Genomic DNA, 16,996 nt, shown 5'->3' with positions numbered 1-16,996 from the left:
GGCCTCGTTGAATAGGTCTAATCGATACGATGGGATCTTTCGCACGGTGTTGTGGAAGCCTACACAAGCGCTAATCCAACCTATGGGAAAGCCGCCCGCTACTAATTGCACGTTGGACCTGCTGCAGGACGATAGAGAGGTACCGCCAGTAAAGACAGGTACTTCGCATATTCGCACTGGTTATGTGTTTGTCGCGTCATCAAACACCATTGGACTACGTACATACTCTGTTCGCTTGACCACCATACCAGGGCCAAAGACATCTTTCTAAAAATAAAAACAACCAAAGAAAGATACCCATCTTTTGACGTACGACGTTGTCTACTAATAGTGAATCATGTATTCTTCTCATTCTCAAAGCTTTCATTTCGTCCAGCACACTTTTACTCGATGGCATGCTTTTTTTTTTGGAGAGGGCGTGAGTATTGGATTCCTTTGGCCTGTTTCAAATTGTTGCCAAAGACAAAGCATAACGGTGCTCGATGGAAAAAAGGGGTTTTCGTGTCTCGTCTTCCATTTTCCCCTTCATAATATTTCGTGTCTTGCAATTTCTTCAATTTATAACAACTGTGATGGTGGTATTGCACGATATCACCACGAATTAATGTTTTCTCAATCGGTTATCAATTAATATCAACGTTAGAGTAATTTTTCATCGCCTTCAGATTGATCCCCTTCTTTCTCACGTATATCTAGAAGAGTAATTGAAAGTATGCACCCTATTAATCAGAATCTGTTGTTATATTTAATGGTTTGATACTGTGCACTGTGCCCATCGCTACCCCCCAACGTCAATCATACCGGCAAAAGGCCAATTATGTATGAGAACAATGGTTGTAATGTGAAGCTTCATAAAATGATCCCCGCGCGATGTGGATTCGCGATTCAACTCGATTCGAAGGCGGTGTCGGTTACCCCCTTTTTGGGTGGCACCACTTGCGGACGCCGCCATATACAGCTGACAGGCGATCTGATGGTCTCCCGGATGCGGATAACAAGAAGCCATGAAGGTACTCTCGGCAGCTTTGATCCAAACAGTCCAAGCGGTAGCTGGTGAAGATGATGACGCCGATTATTGTCAGTGTTGGGCATTGTGGGAGGGTATAAATAAAAATGGCAGCCATCGCCCATTGCCGGTGGCCGGAGTGGCGTGTAAAGACCAGACCAGAAGTGTCGTTAGCTCAACTGGCGCTGCAAATCGCTTATCAGCGACACAAGATCAGGGGTTGTCTTCCAACGCGTTGCCACAAGCGAAAACGATCTGACACATAATTTTCATTAAAAAACAATATACCATTCAACAGAAACGGCGGCATCATATTGCCCGCGAAAGCTTTACTTCTGTTTGTCCGTTTATTCGCTTGATTCATTCAACAAGATTAACTGCTTCTTCTTCGGGTGGAGCACTGCTGCTGGCGCGTTAGTAATATTTGTGCGTTCAAAAGGAACAAAACATTTAAAATGGAAACAACCTGATCAAACCCTTTTTCCACAAAGATAATCCAACAATCTGGACTCGGTGGAGATGACTCACTTTCGGTTTATCGTAATCAGACGCTCTCGTGCTGGTACGTTATTTAAAGATTTCCATCATCCCCTTTTATACCCTTCTTTTTGCTGTCCACTTGTATTGTAACACTGAGGACTTCACCTAACAGGAAGGAAAGCTTTATCTTCTGGAAACAGATTAGTCAACACACCAGTTTGCATTTAAATTAAGTGAAGGTGTTAAACGAATCCACCATTCCAGTCTTTCGGTTGTTCGTGAGCTTTTGTCTCGTGTCCATTTCAGTGCAGTGTTAAAAAAATGAACAAAGCGGAACATAGGTATAAATAAAATATCTAATCTGCCGAGAAATCCCGAAAAAACAGTAGCAATGGAAGCACATTAATTGATGAAAAATTAAGAGAATCCAGAAAGCTTTGCCACTGTGGACCGCGAACAACAAACTGAGCAAATTCAGACGTTCTACAGCAGCAACAGAGTGCAACCAGCAAACGAATTAAAATGTCGATGCCATGTAAATTAAAAACCTTTTTAACGAGCGACGAAAAGATAAGATTTGGTTGGGGTTTATTTTCATTCGCAAATGGTTGGAGTAACTCACTGGAGATATTTTTTGTGTTCTCGACACTCGGTGTTAATCGATCCTATATACCAAAGCAGAAAGCCCGAGCATCAAATTATTCAAATTTTTGGCAAAACGGTGTCAATTAATTCTTTTTGCCCCGGTCAACTGCCAATGAGCGTTAGATGAACATTTGCACAGAACGCAGAGATAGTCGTTGTATTTGTGTTCATTGTTCTTGAACTTTTTGTTTAAAAATAGCAGTTTTACTAACCAGTGTCCGTATAATCCGTTCGTACCAGGGTATAGTGATTCTGCATCCCAATGCAAAAATAAGCAAACGGCGGATGCCCACGGGAACAGAAGCTCCAGAGCCGCTCTGTCTGTGTTTGTGCCTATGTGGATTTAATTATTTCTTTCCGCCTGACAGAGCTGTTGAACATTTTAACAACCTGTAAACAACGTTATTTAACCCTCCGCAATCAATTTAATCTTCCACTGGCACATTCGCTTTCGCGCTCGATCTTTGACTTCTGTCCCCGTCTAAGCGTTCAGCGTTCTTTTTTTGTTGTGATCATCCTCAAAGCCTTCCCGTGTTACGAGCGGGGAGTTGTTTTTACTCTCCTTCGAGGGGGGGGCATTCTGGTGCAGACATCATTTATCAAGCGCGCCGGATCTCGCCGTAAGGTCCGCCACAGTCGCGAGGTGAAACAGATTTGAATTATTGGACGCAGTTGCAGTGAATTTCAAAAGGATACAAACGCTCTCCGGAAGACGCTTGCTGCTGCAAGGGTTAGGGCGTAAAATAAGTAATAAAGAAGCCTGGAAAGATACGAACCCCATCCCCCCACACACACACACACAGTCGCCCTACGCATAGCCGATCTTCCCGATCTCGGCTCCTCCGCGATCGTTACGTTCCTGGTAGAAGCGCAAACAGAAAGACACAGAACTAAATCAACTAGCGAAAGAAGTGTCAAGGGGAGTCGGCAGTACACAACAACAGTCCCTATGTCCCGGACGGCCTACCGGTGTTGAATGGTGCGGATGCACACAGAAGGCGTAAAACAAAGGTGAAAAGTTGTTAAACCTTTACGCTCCCCAGTTTGGTTCGGGGTATCATCTCCGCCGGTGAAGACGATTCATTTAGCGATTTGGTCACGTCCCAAGCGACGAACCCCTCCGGGGCAAGGATGATAATCACCCGGACGCACCCACACAAGTTGGATTTAAATGAAAAGTACAATAATTTTTAGAACCTTTACAGAATTCTACTTTTATTCTACTTTTACTTTAAATTTAAAAAAGTGTGATATTTATTTGAAAAAAAAAATGCTCCTCCTGTTGAATGATTATGTTTCATTGAATATGTGTGTTGACAAGCAAATAAAACGATCATTTCCATTTTGTATGTTCTGCTTGAATCAAAACTGTCATTCCATCCCATCCCAAGAGATAAAGTGCCACCAACTACAGGGTTTATACAGGGTTCGTTTGGTTATTATTTATGATAATATGAAAATTATTCAAAAGTATCACTCCCGCTAAGAAGGTGCCCAAATGTGTAAGTGAAACGGAGCTATGAAATACTAAAACAAAAACCATTTACTTTTTATTTCAAAGCAACCCGAAGAACTGCTTTAAAGTGGAATGAAACAGATACAAAGTAACTTACCATAACGTAAAAGAAGCGAACGGTGATCGTCCCTGATTTCTTACATCGTCCTTTTCGGTTACCTTTTTTTCAAAAAAGTGTGTATTATTTCTGCTCTTCCTTCTCGCTCCGTGCATATGCTTTGGTTTTTTTTTTTGTTTCTTCAACTCCAACCTCCGTATCAGTAGCCGCGCGAAACCCTTCGGCAGTAGCCGCGGTCGGCGCGATATCAGATTTGATTAATATTTAAATCATTCCCGCCTCACACACGCGCTTTACGGCCCTTCCGCGTGGTTTTGATCTGACGGGTTTCGTTCCTTTACCATTCCTTCCTCACACTATTATCCTTTCCTCCCTTGTTGATGCATTTGTCTTCGGCTGCTGTTTCGGTGAAGCTTTTAAACCTGCCAGCCACAACCAACCGTACACTCAGACACACACCGCTATGATGTGTATGCCTTACTCGTTGGGGCGGTTCTTGGGACCCTTCGTCCGGGGCAATGACAAAACTGTCCCAAACGCCTCGTAACGTCTCGGCCGCAGTAACAATGATTCATTGACACACGGGTACTTTTGGGCTACGGGTTTTTATCCCCGCTTTTCAGCTTGAACCGTTCGCGGATGTCATCGGGCCGGGATGGCTTTTTATTTCTATATCCGTGAATGAATGGATGAATGAATGCATTATTCATTCAAATCCGTTTTGGCTGTGATTTTTATCCAACCACCTTCAATTCCCTATCCCACCCTTCGCCCGTCTGGCGGGCAGGGTACTTTTAGTTGCCTTTTTGTCCCTATCATTACACTAGGCGACCTAAGAATTACTCATTTCCACTACAGGGCTTCCTTCTTGGGTTGATTAGGGGTCGCCCCAGTAACAAATCAACCATACACCTTCGGTCACACCGTACCATTGCACGAAAGATTGAGTCGGTCGACGACGGTACCTGCTAAGTATCGCTCTTCCAGTGCTACTTATACCCCCCCACAACACACGCTTCTGGCGCTTCCTGACGTCAAAACGAAACGGTTTGATGACGCGGGATAAACCCTAGGAAATAGTCAGATGTGGTAGCATTGTGGTGGAATTGTTGAGAGCACCGGACGCAAACCCGCAAGGCCAGTTATAACTATAGCTCGGTCATCGCACCATCAGCACCTTCCAGGGAAGCTCGCTTTTATCGGTGAGCTACGATCGATAATTTCTATTTCACGTATGAAATCACCACCGGTCAGCGAAAAAACATCAATGCAACGGGACCACGAACGAGAGGAAAAACGTGTGCAGGGAAAAAGAAACAATTTAGATTCGATAGGATTTCCCAGGATTGTTGTCCAAGGGTGGCGAATAGTGCGGCTGGAAGGGGAACAGTGGCAAAAAGGAACCTCAAAAGAGATCAGTATAATGGATTTCCTTTCCTGCTACATTTTCATTCTACTGCTTCCCTTACTGCTACCACTGGTGGTTTCCGTTCCATCATCAACGGTTCAGGCAACTCTAGCAACAGTAGTAGTATCAGCAGTAGTAGCAACCCTGTCGAACCACAGTAAGGAATGGGCGAAGAACCAAAAACGGAACTCTTCACCCATCCAACGAAAAAGAGGACGAAAAAATGTAAGAAAATCAAAGCGCCCAGTATCCGTATCCGGTTCGGATGTGGAAACCATCCTTCCTTGTCGATGGTACTATGTCCTCGCATCATCATATCGTCCTCCTCGTTCTGTCTTTTTTCATCCGAAAATATACCGATCTCGGATGTTGTGTGTAGCGTACACGCGGGGGTCCTCCCCTCGGCATGTAAGCCACTCCGGGAGAAAGATTATTGATTGAGATGAGGGAAAAAGTTTTGAAATGTAATTACCACCGGTGGGTAGTTTTCCGCAAAGTCTCCACCGGGGTTTCGGTTTTTGCTTCATTCTGATTCTTTTTTTCCTGTTTTTTTTTTTCTTCTATGTCTATGCTAGATTTTCCACCTTTTCCACAATTTTGGCTACTCCAAAACCTGGCGTGGGATTGATGTGTTTTTTTTTCTCTTCTTTTCGCTGATTCTCTCCCTCGTTTTTCAGGGGGTATTTTTTCTTTCGGTATCTCTTCATCAGGTTCAAAGTTCGTTTTTGCTCCCGAGCAGGGAGTTCCGACGATCGGATCGAACGGAAGATGATGATGATGATGCTGGGCAAAGTTGGACGCAATCCAATGATTATGCCCCGTGCCACATTGATGAAGTTCCTTGAAGGAGTTTTTGTGTTTGCTTTGTATGTACTCGCTGTTGCTGTCTGTGATGTTGCTTATTAGTTGCTTCGTTTGTTTTTTTTCGTGCTTAGATATGAAACAGTTTCTCAATAGGAAAAAAATGGTTGCAAACAATATTGTGCTGCGGTGAGTTTTACTTTTTGTTGGTTTAACCACGTAATTGATTTTAAACATATTAGGTTTTCCTATCCTTTTTTGTTGGAAAAACGTCCATTAAATAGATGCAATTACATTCGCCCCGATTATTTAACGAAAATAGAAGAAAACACTACCTAATTATGGCTTTGCAGCCAGGTTTCCTCGTGTCGGAACCAGATAACAAACCAGATATAACATTATTACAAGCTTTGATCATCATTTTACGCTCCAGTCACGCAACACACATTCAAAAGCTTTCAAAACCCGCGTACCAGCTAACATTCCCCCCGTTGGTTTTGGTGTAGACTTTTCCTTAAACTGATTGCACCTAAATGCAATCGATCTGGCTGCGATTAGATAGCACCTGTATGCACATATGACAGGCCGGCTGGTGAAGCCACACATACACCGACCTCCCAGAAAAACTGGTTGTGTTATCCTAGTTGATTGCTCCATTCAAATCCTTCTCCCCGCTTCAAGGAGGCTCCCCGCCTTGAAGGAAGGCTCCGCATAACAAGTCACATATCGTCGGCCACCCTGTACCACAAACCCGTCACAACAACAAACTAAAGCTTTAACCACACAATTGGCCGGTCGGGTTGGCTGGTTGGGTAAATACAAAAGAGATTTTATCAGCGGAACACTTCGTGTGGTGACAGCAAATGACTGTCATCATTGAAAAATGTTTCTTCCTTTCCGCCATCATGTTTTGCCATAGGGGGAAAGGAACTGGACATATAGCGGGTTTGCCCTTTTGCGTTTTTTTCTCTCCTACTTGCCTGCTGCTGTCACCGAGAAGCACTATCAATTTTCCAAACTGCAACAGCACCTCGATCGGTCCCTGGCAGCGAGGACCTACAAAAAAACACACACATGCCAGAACCATTTACTCTGTACCGGAGATTGTAGTGCGGTGGTGTCACACATGCCCTACCACCAGTTAAGTGCCGCGGGACAGAAGGAAACGGCATGATTTAACCTGACAGCTCAACGGGGTTGTGGGTGGCCACAAGTGAACATAACATTTCATACTGATACCGCCAAATGACCGAATAAGTAAAAACAAACACAGCACGCCATCACCATTCCAAACTGCGGAGAGTGAAAGAGTGTAGTGAGTAGCGCTTAGTGGACACAGTGACAACCAAATACACTTATTTTTGCTTCTGCTGCTGTACCTTCTCTGCGTCAGTTTTTGTTGTTTTCCTTCTGGAATTTCTTTATGGAAACACTTTTTTCTGTGGTTTTCATTTTTTTTTGTGTTTGGTTAGTAGTGTCCAGCGGATGTGGAGACTATAATTATGCAGATAAACCCTCTCGCGCCTTAGTCACAACAGCTACGAAAAAAAAACCTCCACAACTGACCTTCCAAGCTCTAGCTCTCTCCCTAGTGAAGGGAATAAAAAGAACTAATGTTTTGTTTGTTCTCTCCGCGCTATTGAGGACTGGTGGGGTAACCATAGTTTGCATAGAGGAGGTCCACGAGTACATATGGACACTAGGGCGGGTACACCACTACAGGCAGTGGGTGTAAGTGGGGTGAGTGTATGGATGTAATGCGCCATTCAAACAGGGTCAACAGTAACGGTGTTGTGCTGCCGAGAGAAAAAAATACGCCTCATAACGTTAAAATGATATTAAAACTATGTAAACAGTTTCTGTCCGCCGGTTGAGCCTAGCGGCTCAATTCTCTAAGGATGTGTAATGGAAAACAACACAGAGGAAAATAACGATCCTATTTTTCCCGCTGGGAGAACACAATGACGACGAATGCCGTTGTGGTTTAATTTTTAAAGGCTATATGTAATCATTCGTCGTTGTTTTTCTTGTTTTCCTGCTTTCGCTAGTAGCAATGCAATGCAGCAGAATTTAATTTATTTGTCGTTTTCGACCGAAGTTTGTAATGCTTTTTGTTCCTGAGCGACATGGTGCATATGTAATTGCAATTATATCAAATGCAGTCATGGCACTGCTGTACACCAGCAGTATGGTCTAGTCGGGGTGAAAAGATCATGGCCGACAACAATTTCTTGCTGGATTTGCAAATACCAAAGTAACGAGAGGAAGAGGTACTTGCTACTCATACGACAATGCTTTAAGGGTTAAAACAAATGGACTAAATGGCTTTCAATGGCGATAAAACGAAGACTAAATAAGATTTTTGAATTAATCAAACATTCCTTTAATTTTACGTCTATCCCTTAAGACAAATGCATATGTGCTAGTTTTGGACAAGGTCGACAACGAAATCAAGATTTTAGTATGGTTTTCTTGGTGATCGGCTTCTCCGTTGATTTTAACCTCAAAATGATTCCAGAATGTTGTCTCAAACTGTTTCGTCAAATGTATATATATCAGGGGCATTGAGGGTATTGGCAACTTCCGATTTATTTATATTTTCATCAGTCCATCTCCGCCAGTGATCTCTTGTCAAGACCAACACCGAGCATAATTCTGCACCTCCTGATGCAGGTGGCAACTTGTGGAAAACATTTTGTGACTCAAATCCCAAATATCCGTAACTCTTGAAGAATGTCTTCTCGCTGAGCATCAAACGACAAAGAAACATCTTCAAGAACATGGTTTGTTTGGTATAAATGCTTACCTCTTTGGTGAACGACACGGTCCTGATGTCAGTCATATCTATCCTCCTTGTAGTAGATTGAGTCCTCCATCAAGATCGCGGGATCGCATCAGAATCTTTAACCACACCTACTGGGTAGCAATCGCCGGTCAGATGTGACCAGACTCAATTGCATTGCCTAACAATCTCTGTCTTGTCCAGGTATGTTTGTAACGTTTGGATGGAGACTCTGAACTTCCGAACTCAAATAACGATGAGCTTTGCTTTTGATCTTCGTCTTTAGTTTATGTAGCACTTTAAGGTCTTATCTGCTGGGAGAAATTTATCACAGTTAGATGATCTGGAAGCTCTCCAAACGTGTAGATGTATTCTGAATCGGCTATATGCCGAGGACACGTTGCGTTACAAGATGTTTTTTTTTTGTACAATAAGATAAACATATGATAGTTCATCCCTGAATTGATGTTTAACACGGAAGGCCACTCGTATGAAAAATCGCCAAAATAAGTCCATTGTTCAGTGCATGCGTATTTAAACACAAATACAAACGTATGCAACACAAATATTACTGCCTCGCTTTCCAGCTTAATTCAATCAATTTAACTGCCGATATTTCAGCCTCTTTCTCACACACGTCTTGACGATTATTCACGTTTCACAAAGACCTTTAATGGAAGTCTTTCCGCCTAAGGCAATGATCTGCAATTTCATTTTTATATGCACTTTAAAATCATATCTTTCTATCCATTCTTAAGCATACATTAAATGCTGCTTTTCCGGAGGAAAAAGAACATTTCCATCTTGTCGTTTAGAAATCAATTCCATTCTTCATTGCCATTTAAACAACATACATCGCCAGTGTCTCTTTTGCCAAAGATGCTGCACAAATAAAGGCAAACGGATACATCGGTATCGTAATGTGCATTTAAAGATGATATGATTCAGCTCAATCACCCCACAGCAGCCGTAGCCTTCGGGGACACATTGTCGCTTTAAAATGCTTGAATAATAATGCTTCGTTATGGAGCAGGCAGAACACACTGATCGTTAGACGGCATTCGATCGATTTTTTTTCGGCACAGTGCGCCAAGTGCGAATGATAGCGTAATTCCAGCAAACGCGATTCATTTATGGTCCACTCCGAAACAAACCCCGCTTGCATATACGAACGGCGCTGGTGTGGCCAAAAGAAAAATCGTTTTCTTCTCCGTTTTTTCCCCCCATCGCATCGCCCATAAAGCGAGAGGAAATGTCATTGTGTGTACTGTGCCATTTTACATTTTCTACGACCCTTGAAAAGACCTCCAAAGAAAATCATCTCCAATTATCACACCCACACGCCGGCCCCACACTCTCACGTCGTATTACTTTGGTCCTTCTGAAACTGTGCCCCGTTCTACTCTGTGCGTGTCTGCCACAAACACACGGTACAACAGAAAGGCAAATTCTCTTCCCTTTAACGATAGTCCAAGGCGGTTTGCCTTACTGGTATGTGTGTGTGTGTACATTTCTTTTCCCACTTGCCTCCGCTTGAAACAGTCGTATTTATTTTTTATTGTTATTTTTATACTGTTATGCAAATTAAAATTGAAGAAAATGCTAAACGTCATTTACTTTTACAACTTGTTGTATCATCGCTTGTGTGCCCCCGTGTTCCATTTCGCTCTCCTCGCGATAGGAATTCTTCTTTAATTTTTAAACACTTTCTACTGGTGGCGACCAGTCGAAAAAAAAGGAAAGAAAGGAAAATTTTAACCCCTTTTTTGTTACCGCGACCGTTTCGGAAAAATTTGGTACAACTGTTTTTCAGGAAAATGAAAACAACTCCTTTTTTCTTCATTACGATAGTTACTGGTTACGCGTTGTTTACTTTAGAGCGCTTTTTTATTTGCCCTCCGGTTTAGCTTATCCGGTCCCTGCCACCTTTTGGGTGGGTTCCATCCCATTTGGTTAACATCTTCTTCGCGGGCTACTACACGGCCGGGGGGCAGATAGGGGAGTTTGAACTGTTTTGATTCGGTTAAAATTTGTAACGATTATTACATACCACTCGCACAACACCGTAGGAAAAGGCCTTTCGGGATCCGTTTCCGATGACCCGAAACGATGCTTAATACGTACACAATTAGACGCGTATTTGCATACAAAATGGCTGGGTGGTCATTTTGCCTATCATCATCACGCCTCTTTAAAGCGGTGTGTCTCTTATGGACAGACGAAATGGATCTCCCCGTTGCTTGAATGTATTTGCTAATGTATATTTGGCTTGTTTTGTTTTTATTTTTAGGAACCGGCAATACCAACACGGATGGGTCGTACAAACCATCCTTTCTAACCGATCAGGAGCTGAAGCACCTGATACTGGAAGCCGCAGATGGATTTCTGTTTGTGGTAAGTATATATTGTATTCCGAACAAACGGATAGTTTCTTTTCAGTCCAAAGCTTTAATTAAATACGACGCATTGGAACAAACAAACAAAAAACAGATCCTTTTATGCTATTATAGTCGTTAAGTAAGTTATTGCATTAGGCTAATTAGTGCTTTGCCATTCTATTTATTACCGGCAAGACAATGAACGAATTCTTTTGTTGAAATGAAAGGTAGCTTTAAATCCAACCCCGCAATAGGTGTCAATCGAAACGAACAGCTTTCTCTGAGAGAAAGGAGTCTGAAAGAGTTTTTTTTTTTTTTTTACTAACGATTGGATACAACATTAAATGCAGTTTCCAATTGGAACAGAACAGAACAAGTCCCAAAGTCGGATAGAAATGGACAGCTGGGTTGCCTGCCTCGCCAGAGAAAGAGTTTTAGCGGTAGTAGTGTATAGCTTTTTTATGTTGATCGTGCGAATTGCATACTAATTACAGTTCGCAGGCCATCTGCAAACCCCGAGTCCGTACGTCCACTCCTGTGCAGGAGGCCGTCTGTCTAACCCTATTGCGACAGAATTTTACTACTTTCCTAAAGGAAGCTGTTTGTAAAGCTGTTCCCGTGTAGGATGCAACCTTCTATGCCCGGCAAGGGTTTAAATGGAATGTTAAGAGAAAGGGGGATTGCTGAAAGGAGATGGTAGGAAAATGTGTTCAAGTTCCAGAACATCCAGCAAAACAAGTGGTGCACACAAAAGATGTCGTTGCAACTTCCGCTGTTAATGAATTAAAAGAACGCTCTTTAGTTGCGTTCTCCTCCTAAAACTCCTATGTTTTGAATTAAATTTTTTTAACAACAAAAAGAAAACATGTTCAAAAAACATTAAACCTTATATTGGAACACATTTTAGCAGCTCATAAGCAGTACGAGAAACCTTCATCATTGCCTTCATCAATTCGATGATAACGATGAACTTGTTGGGTGTAAAATTATTCAAAATTTCTCATTAAAATTCGCACCCCGAATCGGGTGAATAAATATTGGAAATTAAAATTCATCCAAAAACTTATCAATGACTTCCCTGACGTTTCCTGTGCTTCCGACGGCTAGTTGCTGGTGGTGCCAATAATCCAAAGGCTGACAAATAGTGAAGAAGAGACGCGATGGGTAAGAGAGGAGGCTATAATGCTAAGAATTTCCATCCCAAAACCGTCACCTAAAGCGTAGAACGAGAGCTGCCGGCAGCGATGCAAGAAGTCGTCCAGAATAACCGACGGTAACGGAACTAGGATTCTTGCGCCGAGGTGTAAAAGAGGAATGCAAATTTACGTTCAATACATATCAGAAGGATAATTTATTTATTTCATCCCCCGGCCTGTCCTTCGGCTGTTGTAGAAGCACATTCCCGGGAGTTGTCTTGTTTTTTGCTCTTGCACTCCATTTTCCCTCCACCCCGAAGCTCTCGGATAAATACAACTTTGTGTCCAAGGTGCCGATAATTCCATTCCAACGGCCGAATACTTGGTCAGCGCTGGCGGTGGTACACTTTAACTTCCTTACGATGTCCCAACTGCAACTGGAGACATTCCAACAGTTCGCCCAAAAGTTTGCCCTCTAACGGCAAAGTAAGCAGGCCCCGGGAGAAGGTTTTTCGCATTATTTATCGTCAATTAGAATGCAGCTGGGCAACGCACAGGGTACAAAATTACTCATTAGGCATTTTTCAGCTTCCACCATCGCCGGCAGTCCCACATTCCCCCCCCCCCCGTGGAGGACCGGACGGCATGTAGAAGCGCTGAACTGAAGAAATGCAAAATATCCCAACCCACGGCGCGTTCCATCGGTTACGCTTGTCCTCCACTTCCAGCCTCATCATCATTCATTTATCTCCGTGGGCGTAAAATCGGTGGCTGGAATTGATAATTTCGCCACGCACGCACTACATTGATTAATGTATTATTTATTCGCGAATGATCCTTTGCGACCAGTTCCAGCAGGGTAGGAAGGAAGCCGAAATCAATGAAGCTGTTTTGAAGTGAGGAGCGAGACCCTTGATCCTTGTGCGCCAGTAAAAAACAATGCTAAAGAGTGCGCGGGATAGCGCGCGTTTTTAAAGTCTTAATTAATGCACCTTGCCGAGAGGGCGAGAGCTTTTCCATTCGGGGCAATTTGTTTGCAGCTGACTTTATAAATTACTTCAAATAAAAGCGTGTACTTTTAATGAAACAGTTTTGAGTGTGCCGCTGCCGTCTTTCCGTAACATAAAATGGCAGCGCTGAACGTGTGTTTGTTTCTACCTCGATTTTTTTTCTGCCAGGCGGGCTGTGATACAGGACGCATCATTTACGTGTCCGATTCGGTGACGCCGGTGCTGAACTACTCCCAGAACGAATGGTACAGCGGGAGCCTTTTCGACCACATCCATCCGGACGATATTGAGAAGGTGCGCGAACAGCTCTCGACACAGGAACCGGTCAACAGTGGACGGATACTGGACCTCAAAACCGGCACAGTCAAAAAGGAAGGCCATCAATGTGAGTACCGGGGTCGATTGCTCTACTCCCTTTCGATTTGTTATCAAATCTAAATGATTGCTTTCTCTTTCTTGCTCTCACTCTTTCCAACAGCATCGATGAGATTATGTATGGGTTCGAGACGGGGGTTTATCTGTCGGATGCGAATCGGACCACTAACGCCCGAATCGATGGCACTCGGGCATCTGAATCGGCTACGAAGGAAAAACTCACTCGGCCCGTCAACCGACGGTCATAACTACGCGGTAATGCACTGCACAGGGTACATAAAGAACTGGCCACCGACCGGTAAGTATTAACGGCAAGCAATGTGGGAGCGGGGGAGAGCCAATTCAAGTCAAAATTTTATCCGTTTTGCTATCGAGCGGTTGTGGACACAACAGCCATCTCGGTACAAAACATTTCGATTCACACACGAAATCAGAAACGCACATACACACACACACACAATTGGAATGCTCCCGGAGACAGTTAATTATGATCCGCCGCAATTCAGATATGTTTCCAGGTGTAACGATCGACCGGGGGCAGGACGATGAGCTGCACAATACGCACTGCTGTTTGGTGGCGATCGCACGGCTACAGATCACCTCCTCCACCACGGCGAACGATCTGAACTCGAACAATCCGAACGAGTTTATCTCGCGCCACGCCATGTGCGGCAAGTTCACGTTCGTCGACCAGCGGGTGATCGGTGTGCTTGGGTATCAGCCGGTCGATCTGCTCAACAAAAGTTGTTACGATTTCTTCCACCCGGATGACATTGCTCATATGAAGGAAAACTTTGATCAAGGTAATAGAAGACGGGTTTTCTCGCCTTCCGGTTTAATGATTTGTCCCTGCTTAACTAATGTAAACATTTCGTCTTGTTTGATTCTTGTAGTGCTAAAGCAAAAGGGCCAAATGTTCTCCGTCATGTATCGGTTCCGGGCGAAGAATAAGGAGTGGGTTTGGATGAGAACGCAGGCGTACGCCTTCCTCAATCCGTACACGGACGACATCGAGTATGTCGTGTGTACGAACAGCTCAGCAAAGTAGGTGTCATTGTAACCACTCAACAGGAAAGTCATTGAATGTGCAAGAGCAAAAGTAATAACTTTCGATTTTCCTCTTCTTCAAGGGCACTCCATTCGTCCCACGATACGGTAACGGCACCGGAGCAAACGGATACACCGGTCGCGTCCTACCCGGCACCCGGATTGGATTATACGCTGCCCGGCCGAAGGGACACGACACCGTCGAGCAATATCTACAATCCTCACAATCTGATTTCACACTTGCCATCGCAGCCGCAGACAGCAGCACAGGCGGCCGCCGCTAGCAGTATTCAACGACCGGAAAGCGCACACAATGCCGTGCAGTACAGCTACAATCCGACCCCATCGCCAATACAGTGCGTAAAAATGATTGTAACAAACATACAGAATCGAAACAACTAATTGAGTGTGTTTTGTTTCTACGCGCCTCTTTTATAGGTACGGTTCACCGGGAACGCCTAGTGGTGGAGCGACGGGTACGTTGGGGCATATTCCCAAAACTAACAATACCTCGCCAACGCCGGCAGCCACTGCGTGGACCCTGCGACAGGTGAGCATCAGAAAATGTATTTATTTACTTACTTCTTAAGCATTATATCGGGTTAGAGAGCTGGTCCTACTGCAAGTGTTCTTTAAACTAGTTACGATGAATCTCCGACATTCTGGCTTTTATAGCATCACAACATCACAGTTTCGTCATACCGTCATGTTTTTTGTACTCTGTTCAGGTAAAAGGCTTAAAAAAGCTTCACTAGCATGATAATCTGGTGTTGTTCTGATTGAATAACCACCGTAACATCCACCTCCACCTGAAGTCTTTGGGTTATTACTAGGATCGCAGGCCATAAAAAATCCTTCCGAACACGCATTTAAGAGCCTTTGGCCAGTTTTTAATAAAATAAATTAAAAAAAATAAAAATATATATTTAAGACGTTGCTTCACAACCGAAGTCTACACCTGTTTAAAGGTGGAGGCATATTTCACACCTACCTCTGAAGGTTCCATTTCAACATCATCAGAGTTTTATTCTTACCAAACCGAAACATTTAATGAAATGCGATAACATATGTGCTCTCATCTTCATACAGCCTCAACCCGTCACCGAAGGTTACCAGTACAGTGAACTAAGTCCGAACCGGTCACCGACCGGCCCAACCTACACCCAGCTTAACGCATCTCGTCAAACGTCCACCTTCACACCATCATCACAAACCGGACCGGGTGAGTTCGGACAACCTCTTCCTACCGTTAACCTTTCCCAACACCTCCAACTAATCTGCCTTCCTCTGCTCATAGGTATCTGGAGTGGATGGCAATCGCACCATCACGGAACCGGTCCGGAACCGATGCAAACGGGTGGATCCGGTGGTACGACCAATGGTCCCGGTTCGTCACACACCTCCGTTGGGCTAGCGCAAGACATGGCCACCGATAATGCCCAGCAGCACATGCAACAGCAGCAACAGCAACATCCAGCCCTCCACGGCACTGGGGGTGGTGGCGGAGGTGGAGGTGCTGGAACTGGTGGCGGTGGTGGTGGAGCACCACATCATGTACCGCCCCATCCGCAACACCCGCACGCCCATCATCCGGTGCAGCATCCGCACCATCCGCACCACCACCATCACCACCATCCAGGACAGATCCATCCCGGGCATCATCCGGTCGTGGGGCAACATCCCGGCCAGGGCCACGAGCTAACCGATATGCTTCAGATGCTCGACCAGAGCGGGACCACCTCTTTCGAGGATCTTAACATTCACATGTTCAACACGCCGTTCGAATGAAACCTGCTCTATTACGGTGGCTACAACAGCTACAACAGTAACAGCAACAACAACAACAACAACAATTCCACATCAGGAGTTGAGCCCACTACCCCGGGCAGCTACTCCATCGGTACGTCCGCTTCCTCCTATTCGTCCACCATTTGCGCTTCCACCGCTTCCAACAACAGCAGCAACTCCGCCACAACGTCCGCCTCCGTCATGGCGGTGGCTGCAGCAGCTGCCGCGGCCGCAGCGGCCATATCATCAACCGCACCTTCCTTCCCGATGCTACCGACGGCGGCAGTGGTCGGTGGTGGACGTGGCGAACCGATGGCACTAGGCGAACCGGCCGGTAGCTTCAATGCGCTCGGGTACGGCATGATGGTGCATGAACATATGTAAATAGCGATACAAAACCAAACCTGCTGTTAGAAAAGATCACGTGTGAGGATTTGTGTGGACTGCAAGAGGAGTAAATCAACCACACCACCAAAACAAAAAACAAAAACAAATAGCCAGCAAAAAACGTTAAAGAGATCGCAAACGTCGATCACGCACCCCGTGAAAACGAGATCGAGATTTGT

The 16,996-nt window shown here is 44.5% G+C and overlaps 1 protein-coding gene across 1 annotated transcript in view; it reads left to right on the top strand.

Annotated features, from left to right (window-relative positions):
• Window positions 1-16,433, top strand: part of LOC128713709 (aryl hydrocarbon receptor nuclear translocator homolog) — an 85,531-nt gene extending 69,098 nt beyond the window's left edge. Inside the window, exons 3-11 of the mRNA XM_053808572.1 lie at window positions 10,987-11,090; window positions 13,389-13,605; window positions 13,699-13,893; window positions 14,102-14,398; window positions 14,489-14,639; window positions 14,726-14,998; window positions 15,081-15,192; window positions 15,732-15,864; window positions 15,940-16,433. Coding sequence (XP_053664547.1) covers window positions 10,987-11,090; window positions 13,389-13,605; window positions 13,699-13,893; window positions 14,102-14,398; window positions 14,489-14,639; window positions 14,726-14,998; window positions 15,081-15,192; window positions 15,732-15,864; window positions 15,940-16,430 — 1,973 coding nt within the window. The 3' untranslated portion in view covers window positions 16,431-16,433. The remainder of the gene's footprint in view (window positions 1-10,986; window positions 11,091-13,388; window positions 13,606-13,698; window positions 13,894-14,101; window positions 14,399-14,488; window positions 14,640-14,725; window positions 14,999-15,080; window positions 15,193-15,731; window positions 15,865-15,939) is intronic.
• The last annotated feature ends 563 nt before the right edge of the window (window positions 16,434-16,996 follow it).

This window comes from Anopheles marshallii, chromosome 3 (assembly GCF_943734725.1).
Source record: "Anopheles marshallii chromosome 3, idAnoMarsDA_429_01, whole genome shotgun sequence".
NCBI classification, from domain to species: Eukaryota; Metazoa; Arthropoda; class Insecta; order Diptera; family Culicidae; genus Anopheles; species Anopheles marshallii.
This window is presented reverse-complemented; position numbering and strand designations above follow the sequence as displayed.